This window comes from Lepidochelys kempii, chromosome 1 (assembly GCF_965140265.1).
Source record: "Lepidochelys kempii isolate rLepKem1 chromosome 1, rLepKem1.hap2, whole genome shotgun sequence".
NCBI lineage: Eukaryota > Metazoa > Chordata > Testudines > Cheloniidae > Lepidochelys > Lepidochelys kempii.
The window spans coordinates 264,092,001-264,112,294 of NC_133256.1; the positions used below are offsets into that span (position 1 = coordinate 264,092,001).

General features: G+C 46.5%; 1 protein-coding gene across 3 annotated transcripts in view; it reads right to left on the minus strand.

Moving 5' to 3' along the window:
• UTP20 (UTP20 small subunit processome component) overlaps positions 1 to 20,294 on the minus strand; it is an 82,169-nt gene that overhangs the window by 6,815 nt on the left and 55,060 nt on the right. For all 3 annotated transcript variants that reach the window (XM_073327390.1, XM_073327391.1, XM_073327389.1), the window contains exons 42-55: positions 18,568 to 18,707; positions 17,821 to 17,977; positions 16,583 to 16,681; positions 15,758 to 15,925; positions 14,821 to 14,987; positions 13,279 to 13,420; positions 12,849 to 12,965; positions 10,847 to 11,017; positions 9,141 to 9,269; positions 8,417 to 8,527; positions 6,139 to 6,218; positions 4,791 to 4,860; positions 2,483 to 2,665; positions 1,350 to 1,481 (exon numbers count right to left, since the gene is read on the minus strand). In XM_073327390.1, coding sequence (XP_073183491.1) covers positions 1,350 to 1,481; positions 2,483 to 2,665; positions 4,791 to 4,860; positions 6,139 to 6,218; positions 8,417 to 8,527; positions 9,141 to 9,269; positions 10,847 to 11,017; positions 12,849 to 12,965; positions 13,279 to 13,420; positions 14,821 to 14,987; positions 15,758 to 15,925; positions 16,583 to 16,681; positions 17,821 to 17,977; positions 18,568 to 18,707 — 1,866 coding nt within the window. The remainder of the gene's footprint in view (positions 1 to 1,349; positions 1,482 to 2,482; positions 2,666 to 4,790; positions 4,861 to 6,138; positions 6,219 to 8,416; positions 8,528 to 9,140; positions 9,270 to 10,846; positions 11,018 to 12,848; positions 12,966 to 13,278; positions 13,421 to 14,820; positions 14,988 to 15,757; positions 15,926 to 16,582; positions 16,682 to 17,820; positions 17,978 to 18,567; positions 18,708 to 20,294) is intronic.

Genomic DNA, 20,294 nt, shown 5'->3' on the forward strand with positions numbered 1-20,294 from the left:
TCCAGTTGCAGCTGTAGTTGTCTCACATCACCTGGGTCTTCCTTGAGCTCTTCTATCTTGTTCAGCGTTTTGGCATTCCTGATTAAATACATGGCAGCTTCTTTATGACTAGTGATTAGTATCACAAAGTGCTCACCAACTGATCAGAATCAGTGGAAGCCATGTAATCTGAAGCCAAAACAGATGCACTGAACTGACTTTCATCATATAAACCAGTGACTGAATTACAGGAAGGGAATTGTACTGAATACTTTAATATTTTCTATAGGTTAAATGAAGAATCACAGTGCAGTATTGCTGACCTTTCATATCTATGTAAACCTATGGGTTTCTGGGAGTTGATATTCTCAGTGATAAGAACACCATCACCTTGATATTTAGTCTGCTTTTAAATAAATGGATCCCAAAAAGTGTCAGACGTGACATCAGCCCCCTGCCCATTTCTGTGGTTTTACAATCCCCATTTTGTTTAAAGGAGTGTTTCTTCTCTCCTACTGCTGTGGAAGAGCCTCACCCAGACAGGGAGAGCTGACACGCTACACATCAAGTGCTCTCAAATGCACAAAGTCAACAAACTATAAAAAGAGAAGGTCAGATGCTTTTTCTCTAATCTCTTCCGGTTCCAGTCATAGAATCATAGAATATCAGGGTTGGAAGGGACCTCAGGAGGTCATCTAATCCAACCCCCTGCTCAAAGCAGGACCAATCCCCAATTTCTGCCCCAGATCCCTAAATGGCCCCCTCAGGGACTGAACTCACAACCCTGGGTTTAGCAGGCCAATGCTCAAACCACTGAGCTATCCCTCCCAATAAAACAAAGAAGACAATCACCACAGTCATCTTACTACCATTATTTTATAGTGCCCAAGAGCATGCTGGGCACCTCGCAGCAGATCTGTCCCTGTCCTGACGAGCTGACAATAGGAATTTCAGATGGGACAATGAGCAAGGGTGACAAAAGTTGGAGAGAGGCTGGGGCAAGAAGAGCTGACATTTACAGCAACATGATCGTGTGGTCACTCAGCACAGGTATGCATACAGTTTGGTGGTTCTATTAGATTCTCCCACACACACATGCAGACCAACCCCCCTGTAGACTGACATGTCACATGAGAAGGTTTTCATTTACAGACACAGTGTGATTTTTAAGTTGACAGTGTCCCTTTAAGAACTTATGTATTGGGCACATGTCTCATCAGTCATGCTGGTCAAGTAACAGGCCCAAAGAGTTTAGTCTTTTATTCTTGCCTCCATTATCCTTTTCTCTTCCCCCTCCCACTTATTTATTGCAATTTCCCGAGCTAAACCTGTCTCTTTCCCAAAATTTCATCCCTGGTCTAATGACTTACATCTTCAAATTTCAGAGGTTCAATTTCTTTTTCTATCAGTGGGAGAACGGCTCCAAGTTGACTTTCAAACGCCACTCCCTCGGCTTCCACGAACAAACCACAGGCCTGGGTGGCTAGTCTCTTGTGTGAGCTCTGCCAATAGAGAGGAGGGCAGAGCAATCGTTATTTCTTGATATAATATGAAGAACTTATCACTCTGTAATACAGCTCAACGAATAAGGCACTACATTTTCAGATGTCACTAGTGATTTTGGGTGCCTCTGTTCTGCATACCCAAACTGGGACAATTTTAAAGGAAACTGATTTCCAGAATGTGGGGCACCAATCCACGCTCTGAAAATCAGGCCTCTTTATGGTGTCAGGTTGGGAGCCTAAGACACGCAATATCCCTAGTCGTGTGAGGAAACGTAGGCTCACAGCATAAAGCTGAACTTTCAAGAATGCTAATTTTTAGCAAGTTTCCAAAACTACAGGGTTTTGAAGCACAACACAAAGTTACCCGTAGCTTCAGACCATCTATTTGATTAGCATATTGTAGATGAAAGAGCTCAAATGGAGACACACTTTGCCTACTCAAAAAGTTAACAGAACCACTCAAGTCAGGACTGGACCCAAAAGGTCTTAAATCTGCTACATCCCAGTAATAGAGAGGATGGACTAAGCAGCAGATGAACAAAAATAGCACCATCTGCCGATTACTAAGCTCAAATTCAAGGGGATTTTGCTCAAATTTCACCACCAAAACGTGCAGCTTTGGGCAAACACTGAACAAGGAGAATTGTTCAACCCAAATGGTGAACTTTCAGAAAGCCATAAGCGTGTAAAACAAGGCAGGCTCTAATGGAAATTGTTTTATAACCTTAGCTACAGCAGCCACTTCTGCTGGGCCTATTCAAGAATGAATCTACATAGCTTCTTCCTCTCCTTGCCAGCGAGGACTCTGCAGGACAGTGGAGTTTTAACAAGCTGTGACTCTAGGACTGGTATGCTCCACAATCTTATCCCTGCACCACCACACAAGTTTAACTAAACACACCACCTACCCTCTGAGATTAAACATTTATAAACCCCGGATTTGCTCCAGTTCCATTCTCCCAGTGAAAAGAGCTGGGGTGCCCTGAAACGAATAATACCTTCTCGCTGTTAAACCACATGGTGACTAGTGAGAACATCAGATCTCGGTTTGCAGAGTTTACTTTAATGAGCAGAGATTTGTTTGCCATGGCTGCCATTTTCTTGCACTTGGCAGAGTCGTCATTTACCATCATCATACAGAGAGGGACAAAGAACAGCCCGCAGTATTGATGGAGTAATCCCTGAAAGGAAACAAATCAATCAATCACCTGGCAATCTCCAGGAGGCTTTCCGCATTTAAAAAAAAAAAAAAAAGGTTTTATTTTACCCCCCCAACACAAACAGGAGGATTCCTGAGGCCCAACTCTGGGCCCAAATAGAGGAAGCCAAACAGAGGAAGGGTGGTCCAGTTGTTGGACTTCAGAGACCTGTACCTGCTGGTCTGCCACTGACTTCTCATGCAACCTTGGGCAATCCACGTATTTCACAGAGTTAAAAGCCAGAAGGGACCATCCGATCAACCCGTCTGCCATCCTGTGTGCCACAGGCCCTTCATCTTCACCCAGAGACCTCTAGATCACAGGTTCTCAAACTTTCTGCCAGCATGACCTCGTTTTAATGAAGTCTTTCTTGCCATGACATCAGAAGAGCGAGATGGCGTCCTCCGCATAGTGTGACCTCATATGTATGGTGTGTGCAAGGTCACGCTGCGTAGAGGATGCCATTTTGTGGAGTGAAATGGCATCCTCCATGTTTTGTGACGTTCATGCTGCATGGAGCAAAATGGCGTCCTGTGCACAGTAGGGATTGTCATGACCCAATCTGCTGGGGTTGTCACCCACAGTTTGGGAACTGCAGCTCTACATTAAGCCCAAAGACCTGAAGTATTTCAGTCCTCAGGAGACTAAAATGCTGTGTGCCTCAGGCAGAGAGCAGGAGAGACCAAGGTGCCACTAATGCCTGAGGCCCTTGTCAAGGCAGGGAATTAATTAGTCTCTCTATGCTTTGCTACCTCACAGGGATGTTGGGGGGATAAATATAGTAAAGATTGTAAGGTGCTCGGACATCGTTGGAATTGGAGCCATCTACATATGATAGATCAGTGGCGCTCAAACTGTGGTCCCCAAACCTAGAGGGCTGCAGAGGAACATTCCGGAGGTGGAGGAGCATGGCGGGGCCCAGGCCAGCCCTCATAAAGTGGGGAGGGAGCACCACCCAGCCCCACTCTGCCCCCAGACCAGCTCTGACTCCAACCGCAGCTTCACTCCACCCCCTGCTGTCCCCAACCCAGCTCTGCCCTCATTCCCTCTCTGCCCCCAGGCCAGCTCCTCCTCCACCCCCAGTTCTGCCCCCAGCTCCACCTTCAGCCCAAGCTCCTCTGCTCAGCCAACTGTGCAGTAATGGAAGGGGGGTGTGGACAGATTCCATTATTGGTAAACTGGGGCGCGCCAGGAAAAGTTTGGGCACCACTGCGATAGATGGAAATTCACACCTCATGCATGATGGGCTTTCTTCCCATTCCTCCCTGAGCTTGATGGGCTTTCTTCCCATTCCTCCTACATCCCCCCCATCCACGCTCACAGCCTCTGGTTCAGCCCAGCAGTTGCAGCAGCACTGCCTGGAGTCAGCAGCTGGTCTGTTTATAAATAAATGTAACGCTGTTTTAAATGTTGCTCTGTACGGACATGAGACCAGTTCTTTAGATCTCGTTGTGAGTCCCCCCACTAAAAGCACACTCTCTCTCCAGAAACGCCAAGACACAAGTCTGGAGATTGTTGGCCAAATTAGTTTAGAGATGGGAAGTCCAAAAAAAGATTTAGGAAAATCTTAAGATCAGGGCAATTCTTGAAACAGCCTAGCTTTAAAATTCCAATGCTGACTTTTTTCCTAACATTTCTGAAAAATGTTTCCGAAAGTTGAAGGGAAAAGGAAGCTCATAGAAGGCTACTCAACCTGAACTACAGAACAGCTACTGCTTCTCCATTATACAATGATTGCACTTGAATGCACTCCCCAGTCCTGCTGTGTTTCATTTCTGCTCTTTTAGCATTTCTCACTAACCAAACATCTCCAAGTTGGTTTAAGCAGGTTCTAGTGCATATAGCAACACCATTTTGCTTGTAAAATGAGCAAATCTGACATGGAACGACTGAAAGACAATCCGCGTGAAACTCCAGTGTGTCATTGCAACTGTCACTTTTTAGAGCAGAACCAACACTAATGTTCTGAGAACTGTGCCGTACATTTGTGACAGGAGAGGATGTGAACAGCCAAGTGCATCCAGTTCTAATAAATCTGCAAATCCAGTTACTGGATATAACTGAAAAGCACAGATTGCTTGATGCTTGAAACTAAGACATATGTTACCTGAGGGAACATTTCGAAGAGGTAAGCAATCATCTCCAACGCAGACTCTCTTCCTGTCTCATAGTCATAACTGAAAGAAAATAATTAACAAGATGGAGTGGGTTAGTATCTTCCAAAATTGCAAGAAATTCAGAAAACTGCAAACATTTTGGGTTTCTCCAAATATACGCACCAAGGATCTTTGAACAAACAGATCTTTATAATCAATGCCTGTTCCATAGTGGAGACAAACAATTTGCTCAACTTGCTTAACTGAAGACTAACACATTTGAACTGTGATAACTAAGAGACAGCCTTACTCACCTGGAGAAGTACCTCTCCCCTCCGGCACCCCACAGACACTACTGGAGGAGTAAGATACTTCTGAGTGGGGTAGGGTAGCAGGATTTAGCCCTCCATGTTATGTGTTCTATCAGCAGAATTCACAATACACAAGAGGACCCACTGATGAATGCAGCGTCAATGGAGACGTCATTCTAACCCCAACTAGTTTATTTTTTGTAAGATCCCATCCATCTTTCCACTTGGGCAGTGGTCCTTTGGGGATGTGCTTGCCATGTGTTACCTACACATGCAAAGGAGGGAGGGGGACTAAAGACCTCCCTTGCACCCCAGTGCAGGTTACCTGGGACTTGGGTCTTGGCATTAGGAGTAACAAACCACGGTGACCACTTACTCCACCTCCCAGAGCACATGTACAGGGACAGGAATGGGCAGGCTGTTGGCTCTACTCTTCCACCCTGCACTTAATGGCCAACGCCACTGAGTCAGCATGGTGGGTATTGGAATATGCTGCTGGAACCGAGATTAAATTATACGGGGACATTTGCAGAATGCACCAGAATATGTTGTAACTGCCCGAGGCGCATGCTGCTGATGCAAACTAGAAGCTACTTAAGTCTGTGTTAACATCATCCCGTGAAGAGGGCTACGTTAACATGGTCCACAAGAGGCAGTTAGCCCACCACACTGGCGTGCTCTGTAATTCACTGTCACGGTGCATGTGGATGACGGGGGTGTGTACACAAGCCAGCAGTGCAGCTGACTAACCATTAACAGCAAACAATTAAAGACATACTTTGGTTATGTAACAGCAACAGACAAAACCAGTACAGAAATTAAAGAAAAGATCGATAGGTGTGGTATCTATTTGCCATAAATGTTCTTTCGTTTGCTTCTAACAAAGCGAACATTTTACTTTTACAGCTAGGAAAACATGGTGCCAACCCTGCATACCCTTATTCTCATGAGCAGGGCCACTGGGATCAATGGAACACTTGCATGAGAAAGGGTTTATAGCACTGCTCTTTCTGAAAAGCCACACACACAACAAGGGTTGCAAACTCACTTGAGCTGAGCAAATATGAACTCCAAATTGGGTTTCAGCTTGTCACCAAGGGGATAGTCGAGAATGTATTTCAGGTAAATCTGAAAAAAGAGAGAAGGAAGAATTACCAGAAACAACGGGATCAGTTTGTGAAAATGTAATGATGAGAGCAACGCTTTTTGCAACAAACTATTAACAAGATACACACCTCCCTTTCATGTGTACATAAAGCCTCATCTTGCAAAGCACAAGCCGTCTCAACTTCCACTGACTTGCATGGGAGTTACAGGCACTCAGCACCTTACAAGATCAGTCCCTTAAAAACTTAAGTCGACATAGCTGCGGCCCTCAGGGGTGTGAAAAATCCACACCCCTGAACGCTGTCGCTAGGCCAACCTAATGCCCAGGGTAGATGCGGTAAGTCACTGGAAGAATGCTTCAGTCAACCTAGCTACTGTCACTTGGGGAGAGGGAGTTCCTCGAGCGATGGAAAAACCCCTTCCACTGCTGTAGGATGTGTCTACACTGTGAGGTTATAATGGCATAGCTACACTGCTATGGTGCCCACAGTGTGGACAAGCCTTTAGTCTTGGTAATGACTGTCGCTAGCACTTATGAGTTTATGATGTCTCTGTTTAAAATGACAGGCTCAACAAACCTCAAAATAAGTTCTCTAAATATTAAACTAAAACTCATTTTAGTACAGTCCCTAATGCTAAGATCATCAGCTGTGTCTACTATAAATCTGCCATTTATAGTAACGGACTCCGAAGGGACCATTGTGAACATCTAGCCTCACCACCTCCAGAACACAGGCCTTAGAATTTCCCACAGTAATTCCTGTATCAGCTAGAGCAGATCTTTTAGAAACTCATCCAGTCTTGATGTAAAGACTTGAAGTGAACTATGAACATTGTTCCAAAGGTTAATTACCTTTAGTGTTAAAAAAGGACGCCTTAGCATGAATTTAAGTTTATGTGGGTGGTGCTGTAAAGGTCGCAGTAGGCATCAGACACATCACAATACAGAAAATAAATAAAAATATCCAAGTGGTCAGCCTGGCTGCAAATTATTTCTTCAGAAAACATTTTCATTTCTCGAGAGCCAAATACAGTAGGGTGAACCCTCATCATCCCAGGTGGCCAATTTCTTTGCTGTGTCTTGATGCTCCAGTGATTTCAAAAGGGTTCATGTGCAGAGGATGGTTTGTTTTTTTTAAATTCTATTTTCTATTTTTAGCCCCACAATCTGGAACTGTGTTCCCCTGATAATGATTGTCATCCAATTCTACCTCTTAAATACTACCCCTTCCTTTTCCAACCACAACCTGGGAACCCTTCCAAATACAGCAGACAGCCAACCAGTTTGCTCTCTGAGAGGAGGCAGGATTCACCTTGCACTTTAAGATATTTATCCCTTCCTCCCTCTGTAACTCAGGTCCTAATTCAGCAAAGCATAGAAGGATATACTGGTCTTTAAGCATGTTAGAAATAATGTCCTGGGACTGTTCTTGTGCTTCAGGTTAAGCACGTACTTGGGCATCTAGCTGAGTCAGGGCTGTAACGCTGTTCCTTATCAGACAGTAAATATCTTAAATGTGAGAGGGAGTTCAGAGAAGGAAAACAAGAATAACCAAGAAATTGGGCTTCTTTACCTTTGAAAGGAGACGAATAAGAGGGGACAAGTATATAAAATAATGAATGGTTTAGAGAAGGTAGGTTGGAAGCTTCTGCTCTCCCTATCTTATACAACAAGAAAAAGGGGGCATGCAGCAAAATTAAATGTGGGAAATTCAAAAGGAAATACTTTTCACACAATGTGTGATGAGACTGTGGAACTCACTGCCACATGAAGTAATAAAGGCTGAGAAATAAGAGAGTCAAAAAGGGACTCAACAGTTATAGCGATAACAAGACTACGTAGAGTTATAAACGGATATTACTAACAAAAAAAGGTGTAAGAGATGTTAAACTTCCTTAAGCTGATCTTGAACTATTATAGATCAAGAGGAGACTTAATGGTGGAGGGGGCAGATTATCCCATATCTGCCTGCTGCGGGAGTCTTACATCTTCCTCTGAAGCATCTGGTACTGACCACTGTCTGAGTCAAGATACCAGTCTAGATGGACTTGGGGTCTGATCCAGTCAGCAACTCCTAAGACATGAGGCCAGTTTTGGGTTGAGTGCTAGAAGCTTGGCTGTTAAACCTGCTTATCATCATTAATAAAAGAGATTCTGTTAATAGGGTTTTATTAAAATAGAGCACGGAGCTTAAGGAAAGAAACCTCCTTCTACTAACCTGCCTGCACTGGACTCGCACTGGCTCACTCTGGCCTGTGATGGCAAACTTGGCAACCTTCTGCATGACGGCATCGATTTCAGGAACAATCAGCTTTCTGGATAAAATAGCCTTAAAAAACATGTGACAGTACAACCTGCGTCATTCTCATTCTGCTTGCGCATTGTCAGATACAACAGCACCACCCAGTGGCAAAACAAACTTTGGTGTTATTTTAACATCCGCCTTTGAATGTCTTTATTGCCAGAGTAACTCCTTTTAAAGGAGGTGGCCTGCAAAGTCAGGTCTGCTTTTGCTGGAGGACCTTCAGCATGTTCATGGTGAGCTCTCACAGCTCAGTTGAAGGGACGGGGATTGTCAAGTCTTTAACACAGGCATCATTTATCCAAAACGTTCATTACTCTTTGAAGTTAAATGTGTTAACAAAACAACTCCCAGAAACAGTTTTAAACTCCATATTGCTCTACTTTTCCTCTAAGAACTCTTGTGATCTCATCATTTCACTAGTTCTCTCGTCATGGTAAACTGGTCTAACCTAGACAGAACCTGAACTTCTAATGTTAAGATCAAGCAGAAAAGCTTTGTGGCCTTCTTTATAGCAAGGGCACCTTTAACAGACATTCTGTAATCTTTCACCTGCTTTGTATTAACAGGTAGACAGTATAAGCACTTTCATTTCTACAATCCGGAAATTGTAAACCAAACACACGCTCTATAACAATACCTTTAAAAGGCCGAAGGCAGTGGCTTGACGCGAGGAATCATAGATATCTTCTTCAGCATATCCCAGCAACACTTGGAGCTGTTTCTCTGTTATGTGACTGTTTGTGTTCCTCACAAGTCTAGTTACGCACTGCAAATTAAAATCAGGTATTGTAACGTGACTAGAACGGCATGTTCCAGCAGATCAATTTGCACTTCCGTACCGCGATAAAATCAATAACTGCGACATTCAGCAACACACACTCTTTCTGAAAAACTGAAATCTGTCTGAAGCCTGATTTAGTGGATAGCACTGGTGTAATACACAAACTTTAACTCTGGAGGATTCAGCTAGTCTTCTTCCCATAAGAAACAAATGTTAGCATGTTTACAGCTGGCAAATTCAAGACAAAAAGTGTGACCAAGGTTGGAGAGGAAATATACACCAACACATTCAACAAAACATTGGCCCGGGAACAAAAAGGTTTGCGGAATCGGGACCACATTGAGAAAAAATCCTTCCTCGCTTCTATTTAGTATTATTTATCCTGCAACTATCCCCAGGATAAGGTAACCATAATTTGGTAAAGCATTTTGAAGCTATATTTGTCAGAAGGACACTATGCACAATAAAGATTACTGCTGTTAATTGCCCAGTTTTCCTAAGCTCATTTCAGCTGCTGTTTTTTTTTAAACCCATTTAATTTAAAAGCAAACAAGCTGATCAAACAGAAGTGACATTTATCAAGAGAGACAATGGGAGCAAAAGACTGTTTCAGTGAAACAGAACTGCGCACTAAACGCGCTTCTGTAAAACACTTTGCTGACGCAGAGACCTGGGTTCATTCAGGTGACTTTTATGAGGTTTCCAGTGAAGACAGCAACAGCAAGACCATTTCTTTCCCTCCCTAGCGTCCTGACTCATGCAGAGGGGCAGAAGAGGCTCTGTGCAGGCACAGACTGCAGGGTTGAGGGATCTATAGCTGGACTTTCCTGATTCCATGAAATGAACATGAAACTGTTCCGCAGATGACAGGTGCACGCACCCCGCCCCATACAGAGGGGCACCAGCTAAAGAGGACACATGAGCTCCCTGTGTGTCTCCTCCCCAACCAGCCGGGCCCCCGCATGCTCTCCCCAGCCAATGTTACCTGGGGGTGGGGGGGAAACTCTGTCCTCCTGCCGCGCCGGTTCCCCATCCCCCCTCAGGGCACATCTGGCTGCTCTTCCCGGCAGCCAGACGCCGGCAAGGAGCGGGACTGAGCCACACTCAGACACTGCCTCGTGCAGCGCAACAGCTGCCTGGGAGAGCGCTTGGCTACAGCAGCAGCAGGTTGCCTCCCGCCTGGGCTTGGCTTCTGGGACAGCAGCTGAGGGAACTGGAGCCCACCCGCCATGCTCTGTGCGCAGCAGCGAGAGCCTTGCTGGGGAGGGGGAGAGCGTCCCAGCTCCCTTGGCCACTGTCCCGGGAAGCTGAGCCTGGGCAGGGGGCAGCCTGCTGCTCTCCCAGTCACAGTCCGCCACTGGGCTGCACCGGGCAGCGTCTCGGGCAGCGTCTCGGGCAGCCTGGGGGGAAGCGGCTCTGGCCCCGCCCCTTCTCTTCCGGCTCTGGCCCCGCCCCTTCCACTCCTCACCCCGGAATGCTCAGAGCTGTTGGGGGGGCAGGGAACATTCGACCCTTCCTTCCCCACGAGTCGCCTATCAACTGTTCTATTTGGCCCCGCTTACTTTGAAACAGTTCACCACCAAATGGAAGTTCTGGCCCCTGGCTGCTCCTGGCTTGGCAAAGTCCTTCAGCAGCAGAAAAAGCTGCTTGGTTAGTTGCTCTGTATTCTTTTCAATAGAAGGCAAAGGGAACTTTAAAATCCACACCAAAGACTGCAGGGCGCCAGTGATCACCTGGGAATAGGAGCCAAAGAATAGCATGTGAGATTAACAGGATTTAAAGAGCATTCTCCCCCCTCCCCGGTCTATAATTACTAGCAGGCTCGGGTGACTATCTACAGATGGAAGCTGGAATTAACACACAAGTTAAGATCTCCCAAACCTTTTACGTGAAATAGAAATGGCTAGTCAACCTAACGGGAAAGGTAATACATGGCCAAGATTTTCAGATGTGGCTACTGATTTCTGGTGTCTACCTTGAGATACCTCTAAGGGGTCTGATTTTCAGAGGGTGGGTGCTCAGCATTTTCTGAAAACCAGGCTCCGTTAAGGAGTCTCATTTTTGTCTCCCCAAAATCACCAGTCACATGAAAATCTTGGCCTCGGTGTTTGTTGGCAAATTAGTCGAGCCACCAGAGCCAGTGTGTCAGGTGCCTTCTGTTGTGGTGAAAAAAGAGTGCCCAGGTCAGACTCTGCATTCCTGAACACCCCAAAATCTGCAGAGGGAGGGGTTTATTTGGCCGCTTTGCTCACTTGGATACAGTACCGCTGCACTGCCTGGTGACTGGTTAACCTGATGTCTGCCCCGCAAGTTGGCATACAAGCGAGAACCTCACGGCTCTCCCCTCGCTTAGAACCTGCCTGCTACCGAGCACAAAACGTTGGTACTTTGCTACGAGACCATTCTGTTTCTGAAGCTTTAACTGTCCTAGTGGGCCTGATCCTGTGAGAGGTGCTGAGTGCCCTCAAATCCCATGGATTTAGTGAGATAGGCATGCCCAGCACTTAGCGAGATTAAGCCAGTTATGAAGGACTGCATAAGGTTTTTGTCACACTACGTTACTCAGTCAGCAGTGCATTTGGGTGAAGGAAAGGGATGCAGGTTGACCCCCCGGCACTGGGAATCCAGGATTTTATACCTATGCACTGCAAAGGGAACGGGGTGGGTGGTAGTGAGAGGGGAGAAATCAAGCTAAGGAGTTAGGGAAAGCAGAAGGGGCCCCAAGTTTAGCCAATTAGGGCGGGCCCAAGGCAGCACAAGGAAACTTTGGGAAGCTCCCTCCCAAGGCAGGGTAGCCAGTACTGAGTGTGGCTGTCCCACAGGCAGAAGAGCGTCACTGCAGCAGCAGCAGGAGCAGGTTCTGCTCCAGTTTCTACAATCTGAACAGGACCAAAGAGCGGGAGGGGGAAGAGAAGGAAACGAAAGGAAAAGTTTCATAGCAGGATCTTGTTACCTTTTCTCTACAGGGGAAGAAAAATTTAGGGTTTCCCTTTTAATTATTATTGTAAGTGAACTACAGTCGCAAAGGTGTCACAGTCATACCACCAGACGCAGACGGCCCAAGCTGCAGAACAGCCACAGCACGCGGTGTGCAGAGACCATGTCAGCTCCCTACACTGCCCTTCAACTCTGATCTCAAGGGACCTCTCCTCCAGGAGCAACTGGGCAGGTCCTGTTTCTAGGCCCGTTCGATCCTTGGACTCTGCTGAGATTCCCAACAAGGAGGCTAGTTATGATGGGGACAGTGACAACCGCTAGAACCAGATCAAGAGCAGCCACGTATTTCGCAGACGTCTAGCAGTAAGAACCCCTCACTGCTGACTTTGGCCATGTTTCAACCAGCAATTCAGAGGCAAAACATTCAGTATCCCCTGGATTACAAAACTCCCAAGGTATCGTACCCCCTAACTAATTATTTACCTTAACAGCTAAGAAATCAGGTTTGAAACTGGGCTTTATAGTTCAAGGACAACGTAGGGAAGTCTTTGGAATCCGTGGTTAGCCTGAATTCTGAAATGGAGCTGGGTAGAAGAGGCAAGTGTAAATTGAGCTAAGACCCCCTACCTTAACATCCGTGGATTGCAGGCAATTTATAAGCAGCTGAACAAAAGGATCCAACATTTCTAACACATGCTCATCTGAGGAATTTATTTTGGATCTCTTCAGGCTCATGTGTAGTAGCTAGTGTTGAAAACACATTTTTCATTAGTCACAAAGAGAGGACGAAGACATTGTCATGTAACTCAAAAGGGGTTAAAAAAAACCCAAAACACAATTTCAGGACACAGTAGAAACCATGCAACAGCACATCAGGACTTTAACAAATGAAGTGCTCTTAGCAGCACCCTAGAAGCCCCGCACTGAAGTTACTATGGGCAGCCAGACCCCCAGGGATTGTCATTAATACCAGACAGGGACAGAGGGTATTTTTTCTTTTAGGAAAGCAGAACAATTGACCCCACAGCACTTGTTTCACATCTGGGGAGACCCTTACCCTAAGTCCTGAGTCGACCAAGATATGCATGTTAGTCTTGCTGCTAACAGGTGCTTTCTGCCCGCCTCGAGCTGGGACGGGTGGGAGTAACAGGCAGCTTTCTGGTTGCAGACGAGGATCTGGAGGAGCTGGGGCTTTCGTTCTGAAAATTATAACGAGGTGAAAGGTACAGTTAGACTTTGATGTCACTGGAGGCTTCCTGCTGGCAGTGGAGAGAATTTCACTGCCTCTGTTGCTGACAACACACACTGCACGGAGCACATTCAGGTCCTGGCAGTGAAAGAGTCAGTGGAACAAATGGAAGAGCATTTTTACTTCTGTGAGGACTAAGAAGTGTGTTTTGCGTCACGTAACATTTCTATTGTTTTCTCACGTTTAAGTTTATCATTGGTAAAACCCCCCCCAAACAGGCAAAATCCAATAGCTAGCGCAATGCAAATTTAAAATTTCTTTTAAAAAACTGTCCAAATTGAAAGGCATTTCAATTTCCAAACCTGATCCACAATAACGGCAGCTTTCATCTCATCTATAAATGGCCCTTCCCTGTATCGGGAGAAACTTCTAGCTAAAATGAGAAAACGAAAACACTTGGAACAAAAACTTAAGCAGGGAAGCCACCGAAATCCAACCCTTTTCCAACAAGAGAGCAGCCCACGGGATACAAGTACAGACTCCTGAGAGAGTCCCGCTTCTACCATTGCCTAACCAAGGCATCTTCAGACTTTGGCAGCCCTGCTTTCAGAGGCTCAGTATAATCTGTCCAAACCTGGGATGAAATGTAAATTTAAGGCTGTGACGAGCATGAGGGAGAAACCTTAATGTGTTTGGGGAAACTCATAGACTTTAAGGCCAGAAGGGACCATCATGATCATTTAGTCGGACATCCTGCAAAAGTTGCAGGCCACAGAACCTCATCCACCCACTCCTGTAATAGACCCCTCACCTCTGGCTGAGTTACTGAAGTCTTCAAATCATGGTTTAAAGACTTCAAGTTACAGAGGATCCACATTTACACTAGTTTAAACCTACAAGTGGGCCTGCCCCATGCTGCAGAGGAAGGCGAAAACCCCCCAGAATCTCTGCCAATCTGATTTGGGGGAAATCTCCTCTCATACAGTAGGTTTTCCATTCCTTGGATCATCCTAGAAGCCCTTCTCTGCACTTGTTCCAGTTTGAATTCATCTTTCTTAAACATGGGAGACCTCCTTCCTCCAGTCTGACAGTTCACTTGGGGGGGAGGGATAGCTCAGTGGTTTGAGCTTTGGCCTGCTAAACCCAAGGTTGTTAGTTCAATCCTTGCGGGGGCCATTTAGGTATCTGAGGCAAAAATTGGGGATTGGTCCTGCTTTGAGCAGGGGGTTGGACTAGATGACCTCCTGAGGTCCCTTCCAACTCTGATAGTCTATGATTCGCCGTATGACCTGCTGTAGTTTCCCCAGATTTCACAGAATCATTCCAAGAGCAAAATCTCAAGAAACCAGAACTCTCAGACAGCAAAAACCAATCAATAGCAGATGGACGATGTCATTCTCTGTAATTTACCTGGCTTTTTCCGTTAGCAGGGGCAGATTTTCGCTGATCAGGCCGTGGCTGAGCACGAGAATGGATTCTGCACTCATTTCCGGATTTAGGATCAACCCTGACATGATGCGACGTAACGTTTCGTTCACCTTGCGGGACATTTTCAAGCTCATGGTGCTCTCTAAAATCTAGACAGCACAGGAGTCATGTTAAGCTTTAACACAGCAGGGCAGCTCTCTGTGGGCAGCAGGAGGAAGTTACAAGACCGGCCAATCCAAACTGCCTCCAGCACAAGCAGAAACCTGCTGCCCACCTGCCTCACCAGGACAGAGAAATCCCCTCACATTCTCCCCACCCACCTCCAGATTAATCAGCAAATGAAGAGTCTAAAAGCACAGTGGGGCCCCGGAGCGTATGAGTGTATGGCACTCCATTCCTGCCAGTGTTCTACATGGGCACAGGTCCACTCATGTGGAGAGCCCCACTCAAGTCACTAGGGTGCCACATGGGTGGGTATTTTCCCATGTCTGGAGTCCCTGACTTCAGCAGGGTTCCACGCATACATAGGCTTCCACTCAGGCAGAATAACTTGCAGGATCGGGGCCTTTATGAGCTCTGGTATAAATAATGTAATCAGAGGCAAATCACATCTGAGAGGTGGAGCAGAAAAAATCCAGAGTAGATACTTCTTTTGCACGGGGTGGGGAGTTTGCACGGGGTGGGGAGGAGGAGGAGGTAAGTTACCTCTTGCCATAGAAATAAATAGTAAATCTCTATTTTATCCTCTAAAAGAATACTGATTTCCAGCAAGGGAAAAATGAAAGCCAGATCCCACCTGTGCGGTTATGCCACCTTATCCCCTCGGAGCTCTCCGATTCTTCCTTTCACATGGCCCATCTGATCGCGTTCAGTGTTAAAGGCAGGGCTCCTACCAAAAGTGCTGACTGGATATGCTTACCTCTTTCAATGGAAGAATGAGCTTCGTGACTTGGTCCTTCCCTACGTACTTGGCAAGGATTTCGTAAGAATCGTAACTCTTGCTTCTGCGAGCCTCCATGACCTTGGAGACTATCCCCTTCACTTCCTTTTCCTCAGCAACATCCCCAAACAGCTCCTGATTGAAAATCTTTTGAAATATAGTGGAGAGAAACTAATGAGAACAGCAGAATCACTAGGGACTTGATTATTGCAACAACAGCAGAAAACGGCATTTTCTTTGCAACCACAATAAAAAAAAAAAAGTCCTGGAAGCTCAAAGCAGATTCTGCCCTCCCCCGTCTTGCAGGCACAAAGGACTCGGTACTGCATCAGGCGCAGCAGAGGGGAAGGGGACACTGGGAACACATGCAGGTGGTCCGTACACCAATTCCCTGTGGAACACAGCTCCATGGGTGTTCTCTGAATCCTCTACGGAGAGAGTTCCTGGAGACAAGGGGAAGGAGGGAAGGAACCTGTGGATGTGCCCTGGAATGGCAGGCCATTTCTTCCCCCATAAGGGGGTGGTGTAGGATCACAATGGCACCTGTAGCCATGAGACTGCAGTAGAAGAGCACAAGCTATGCGTGGAGAGTTCTCCCCTCTCCCGCCACCACATGCACAGCCAGTTACTTGTGCTAAGAATAGGATTTTTGTAGTACACAATCAACGTATATTGAAGTCAAAAGATCCCCCCTTTCAGAAGGCTGAGGTTGCCAGCGTCATCTCTCGCAACAGGTCTCTTTATCCAAGCATGTTCCCTTCGCATTTGACAAGTGTCATGACTTCCATTTCAATTAACTCCTACCTCAATCATAATGTCTAAGCAGGTGTCCAAATCGCCAGTGCTAATCCTGCTGGTCAGGCCTTTCAGTAACAGGTGCACTGTGAAAGTCAGCACATGGACCTAGAGACAAACAATCAGCATTACATTTACCATTCCCAAGCTGGGATTTTTTTGGTGCTGGGGTTGTTTTGGAAATAATCAGACTTGAGGATTCCCACAGCAGAGCTCTCACATTTCTCAAATATACTCAAATACTCTCGACAGGAAAACTACTGAGAACTGTCCAAAAACCCACACCTGGAAAGGATTTACCCGCTCTCCCAAAACTCAATTCAAAATGAGTCACTTTTTTCAAAATTTGTGTTTTTTACCATTTCAGCATATCCCAAGATGCCTGATTGGCCAGCAGCTCATTTCAGACAGCTAGAATGATACACACGCATGTCCAGAGCCATACCAGCACTGTTCTGGGCAGACGGTGATACAGACAGATAGAGCTCTTAGAGATTGTTCTCTTCCCACAGCTAAGACCAGCACTTTTCATCTCCAGAGTCCAGCAGCAGAAAGCGAGCATCTCCCCACTGGGACAGCTCATCTGACAAGCCATTCTTATCATAGGTTATAGTGAGAGGAACAATGACCATGTGGTTAAGGCACTGGACTGGGACTCAGGAGATTGGGTTTCGATTCCCAGCTCTGTCACACACTCACTGTGTGACCTTGGGCAAGGAATTGAGGGTGAAATCCTGGCCCTACTGAAGTCAGGGGGAAAACTTCAGTTGGGTCAGGATTTCACCCTTAACCCTTCTGTAAATTGGGGACAATATCACTGCCTTTCCCCATCTTGCCTATCTTCCAGGACTGCCTTTATGTCTGTGCAGTGCCTAGCACAATGAGGACTGATTCTCAGTTGGGGCCTGCAACCACTACTGTACTACAAATTAATACTACGTTATTTTTCCACAGCACAAAGCCAAGTAAAAATCCTGGTTCTAATTTTCCATTGAAGTCTACTCCCAGCAAAACCATGCTCTGCAGTGTCCCTAGCGTCTGTTTGCCAGAAGCTGGGAATGGGTGACAGGGGATGGATCGTTGATGATTATCTGTTCTGTTCATTCCCTCTAAAGCACCCGGCACTGGCCACTGTGGGACGACAGGATACTGGGCTAGATGGACCTTTGGTCTGACCCAGTATGACCATTCTTATGTTCTTAATTATAAAAAGCTACAGAGAACAAGAGGAAGAACCATGGGATTACCTGGTAGCCATGGATTAGTATCGACTGCATCTCTCTTAAGACATACTGCAGGTACCGTGCTCCTAAAGCCTCCATGATTTTGGTGAGGGTGTTGCGTGCGATGTCCCGGATTTCCTGCGCCCGGTTCCTCAGAAGCGAGCAGACTTTCAGAAGAATGCTGGAACCAGAGATCAACAGCTCAGCACAGTCACAAACCAGCACAGAACCAAACACTACACTAATTGTCCTGGCTGCTTTCCAGGCCAATTTAAATTGATTTTCTCTGACAGTTTTACATAGGGAATAGTTGAGCTATCCTCAAAACCAGGCACTGAGGCCCTCTTGTTTTCACATATGGCCTTAAGACCATGTGTGTATCACACACAAATGTATCATCCTCAAATGGTACTATTGTACGAGAGGAAAGGTGGCTAAATTACAGGACTGAGAGTCCAGTTTCTAACCCCCAGCTCTGTCACCTCTTAATGCTTCACCCCACAGTTCTGATTACTACTTAAGGATTTATCAAGCACTTTTCACATGTAGCTGGACCCTATATAAGGAAAAAGTCAAAGGCCAAAGGGCATCAACATTAAACCCAAAGACACTGTGAAAATATATGTTTGTAAAAAAAATTGCAAGGTGTTTTAAGGACCTTTTCTCTCGAGCCTGGCTTTAGCCAGATGCAAAAATGCAGGCTTTTAAAAATCTGGCCCTTAATCTTTTAGCGCAATAACGGACATTTGAGGAGCGACTCTGCCCCCATACCTTGGCAGGTTAGCTTCCATGACCTCTTGTGGGAGAGACTGCATCACCTTGACCATGGCAAACGCTAATGGCACCCGAACCACCTCTTCATCGTTCACAGCCTTGGATTTCACAAGCTTGTGTTCCTCATCTCTTTTCACCTGGAACATGGGGCAGATCCCTTTTAACACTACACTGGTGATGCAAATGAACAACTTTTTCAAGTACCCAGTTCTTAATCCCATGAAGAGCAGGCTGACTGCATTTTAAAGTCTTAAGTAAGCTGGACAGTCCAGTAATTACCTCTTAACAAACGTTATTGTATATGTGCCTAACACCGTATCCATCCTGAAGGACCCCAGAGCACTTCATAGACTATGTCCTTTGGAAACTGTTTATCAGGGGACTCTGTTACAGTGACACACTGTTTAGAGTGGAGTTTCCCTCACAAACTGATTCAGTGCATTTGAATGAACTTGTGCTTTTTTCCGTGTTCCCGCTGGGAAGAATCCCTAGCTCCTGGGCTCTCCCCATGTTCCCAAATGCAGCAGAGTGGGACAAAAGGGAAATAGGGAGAATATGCACATGGAGAGCCAGTGCTGTACAAGTACACACTAGAGAACTTCAACTGTATACTTCAGTGTTCAACATTACAACTGTTAGAATGAAAAGAACACAGTGCTTAGCTAAACCAGAGGTTCTCAACCTAATTATCATTGTGGGCCACATATATGTTACCTGGGCTGCAGGTTGAGAACCACTGTGGGCACCCCACCCCACCCCACCCCTATGCCCAGCGCCTGTCCCTGCCCAGAAGAGGCCCTTCCACAGAGTGGGGCCAGGAGTAGACCCCACTGCAGGGCTGGGAGGCAGGGAAGCCCTGGACCCCACCATGCAGCAAGGCAGGGCAGCCCCGGACCCAGCTGCAATGGGCAGGGCAGCCCTGGTCACCATCACGCCCAGCAGCCCTGGATCCCGCCACATGGGACAGAGAAGGGCAGGGCAGCCCCGGCGACTCCAGATCCTGCCTTGTGGGCCCTGCAAACTTTAGCACACAGCAGGGCCACAGCTGTGTGCTAACTGTGTCGCTTGTAGCCCGCAGGCAGCGCGTTGAGAACCGCCGAGCTAAACCCATCTGTCTTAGGTTCCTATATGGGGCCCTTTACCAGGCACCTCACAGTATGCAATATACTGATCCTCCGAACACCCCCATGAGGCAGAGAATCCCCATTTTACAGAACGGAGGCACGGAGAAACTAAGTGACTTTCCCAAGCCCATACTAGAAGTCTCGCGGACAGGGAACTGAACCCAGGTCTCTGGCGAGCACCCTAAACACTGGACCATCTTTTTTCTGCATCTATAACACTGAAACTAAACTGGGTGTTGACAATCAGTCGAGGGCCGTTGAGAGGCCTGCATGAAATAAGTGGTTCCAAACCCATCCATAGCAGGCAGGTGAATGTGTCACAACCGAGGTGAATTGAAGGGGGAGGGATAGCTCAGTGGTTTGAGCATTGGCCTGCTAAACCCAGAGTTGTGAGTTCAATCCTTGAGGGGGCCATTTAGGGATCTGGGGCAAAAGCTGGGGATTGGTCCTGCTTTGAGCAGGGGGTTGGGCTAGATCATAGAATATCAGGCTTGGAAGGGACCTCAGGAGGTCATCTAGTCCAACCCCCTGCTCAAAGCAGGACCAGTCCCCAATTTCTGCCCCAGACCCCTAAATGGCCCCCCTCAAGGATAGAACTCA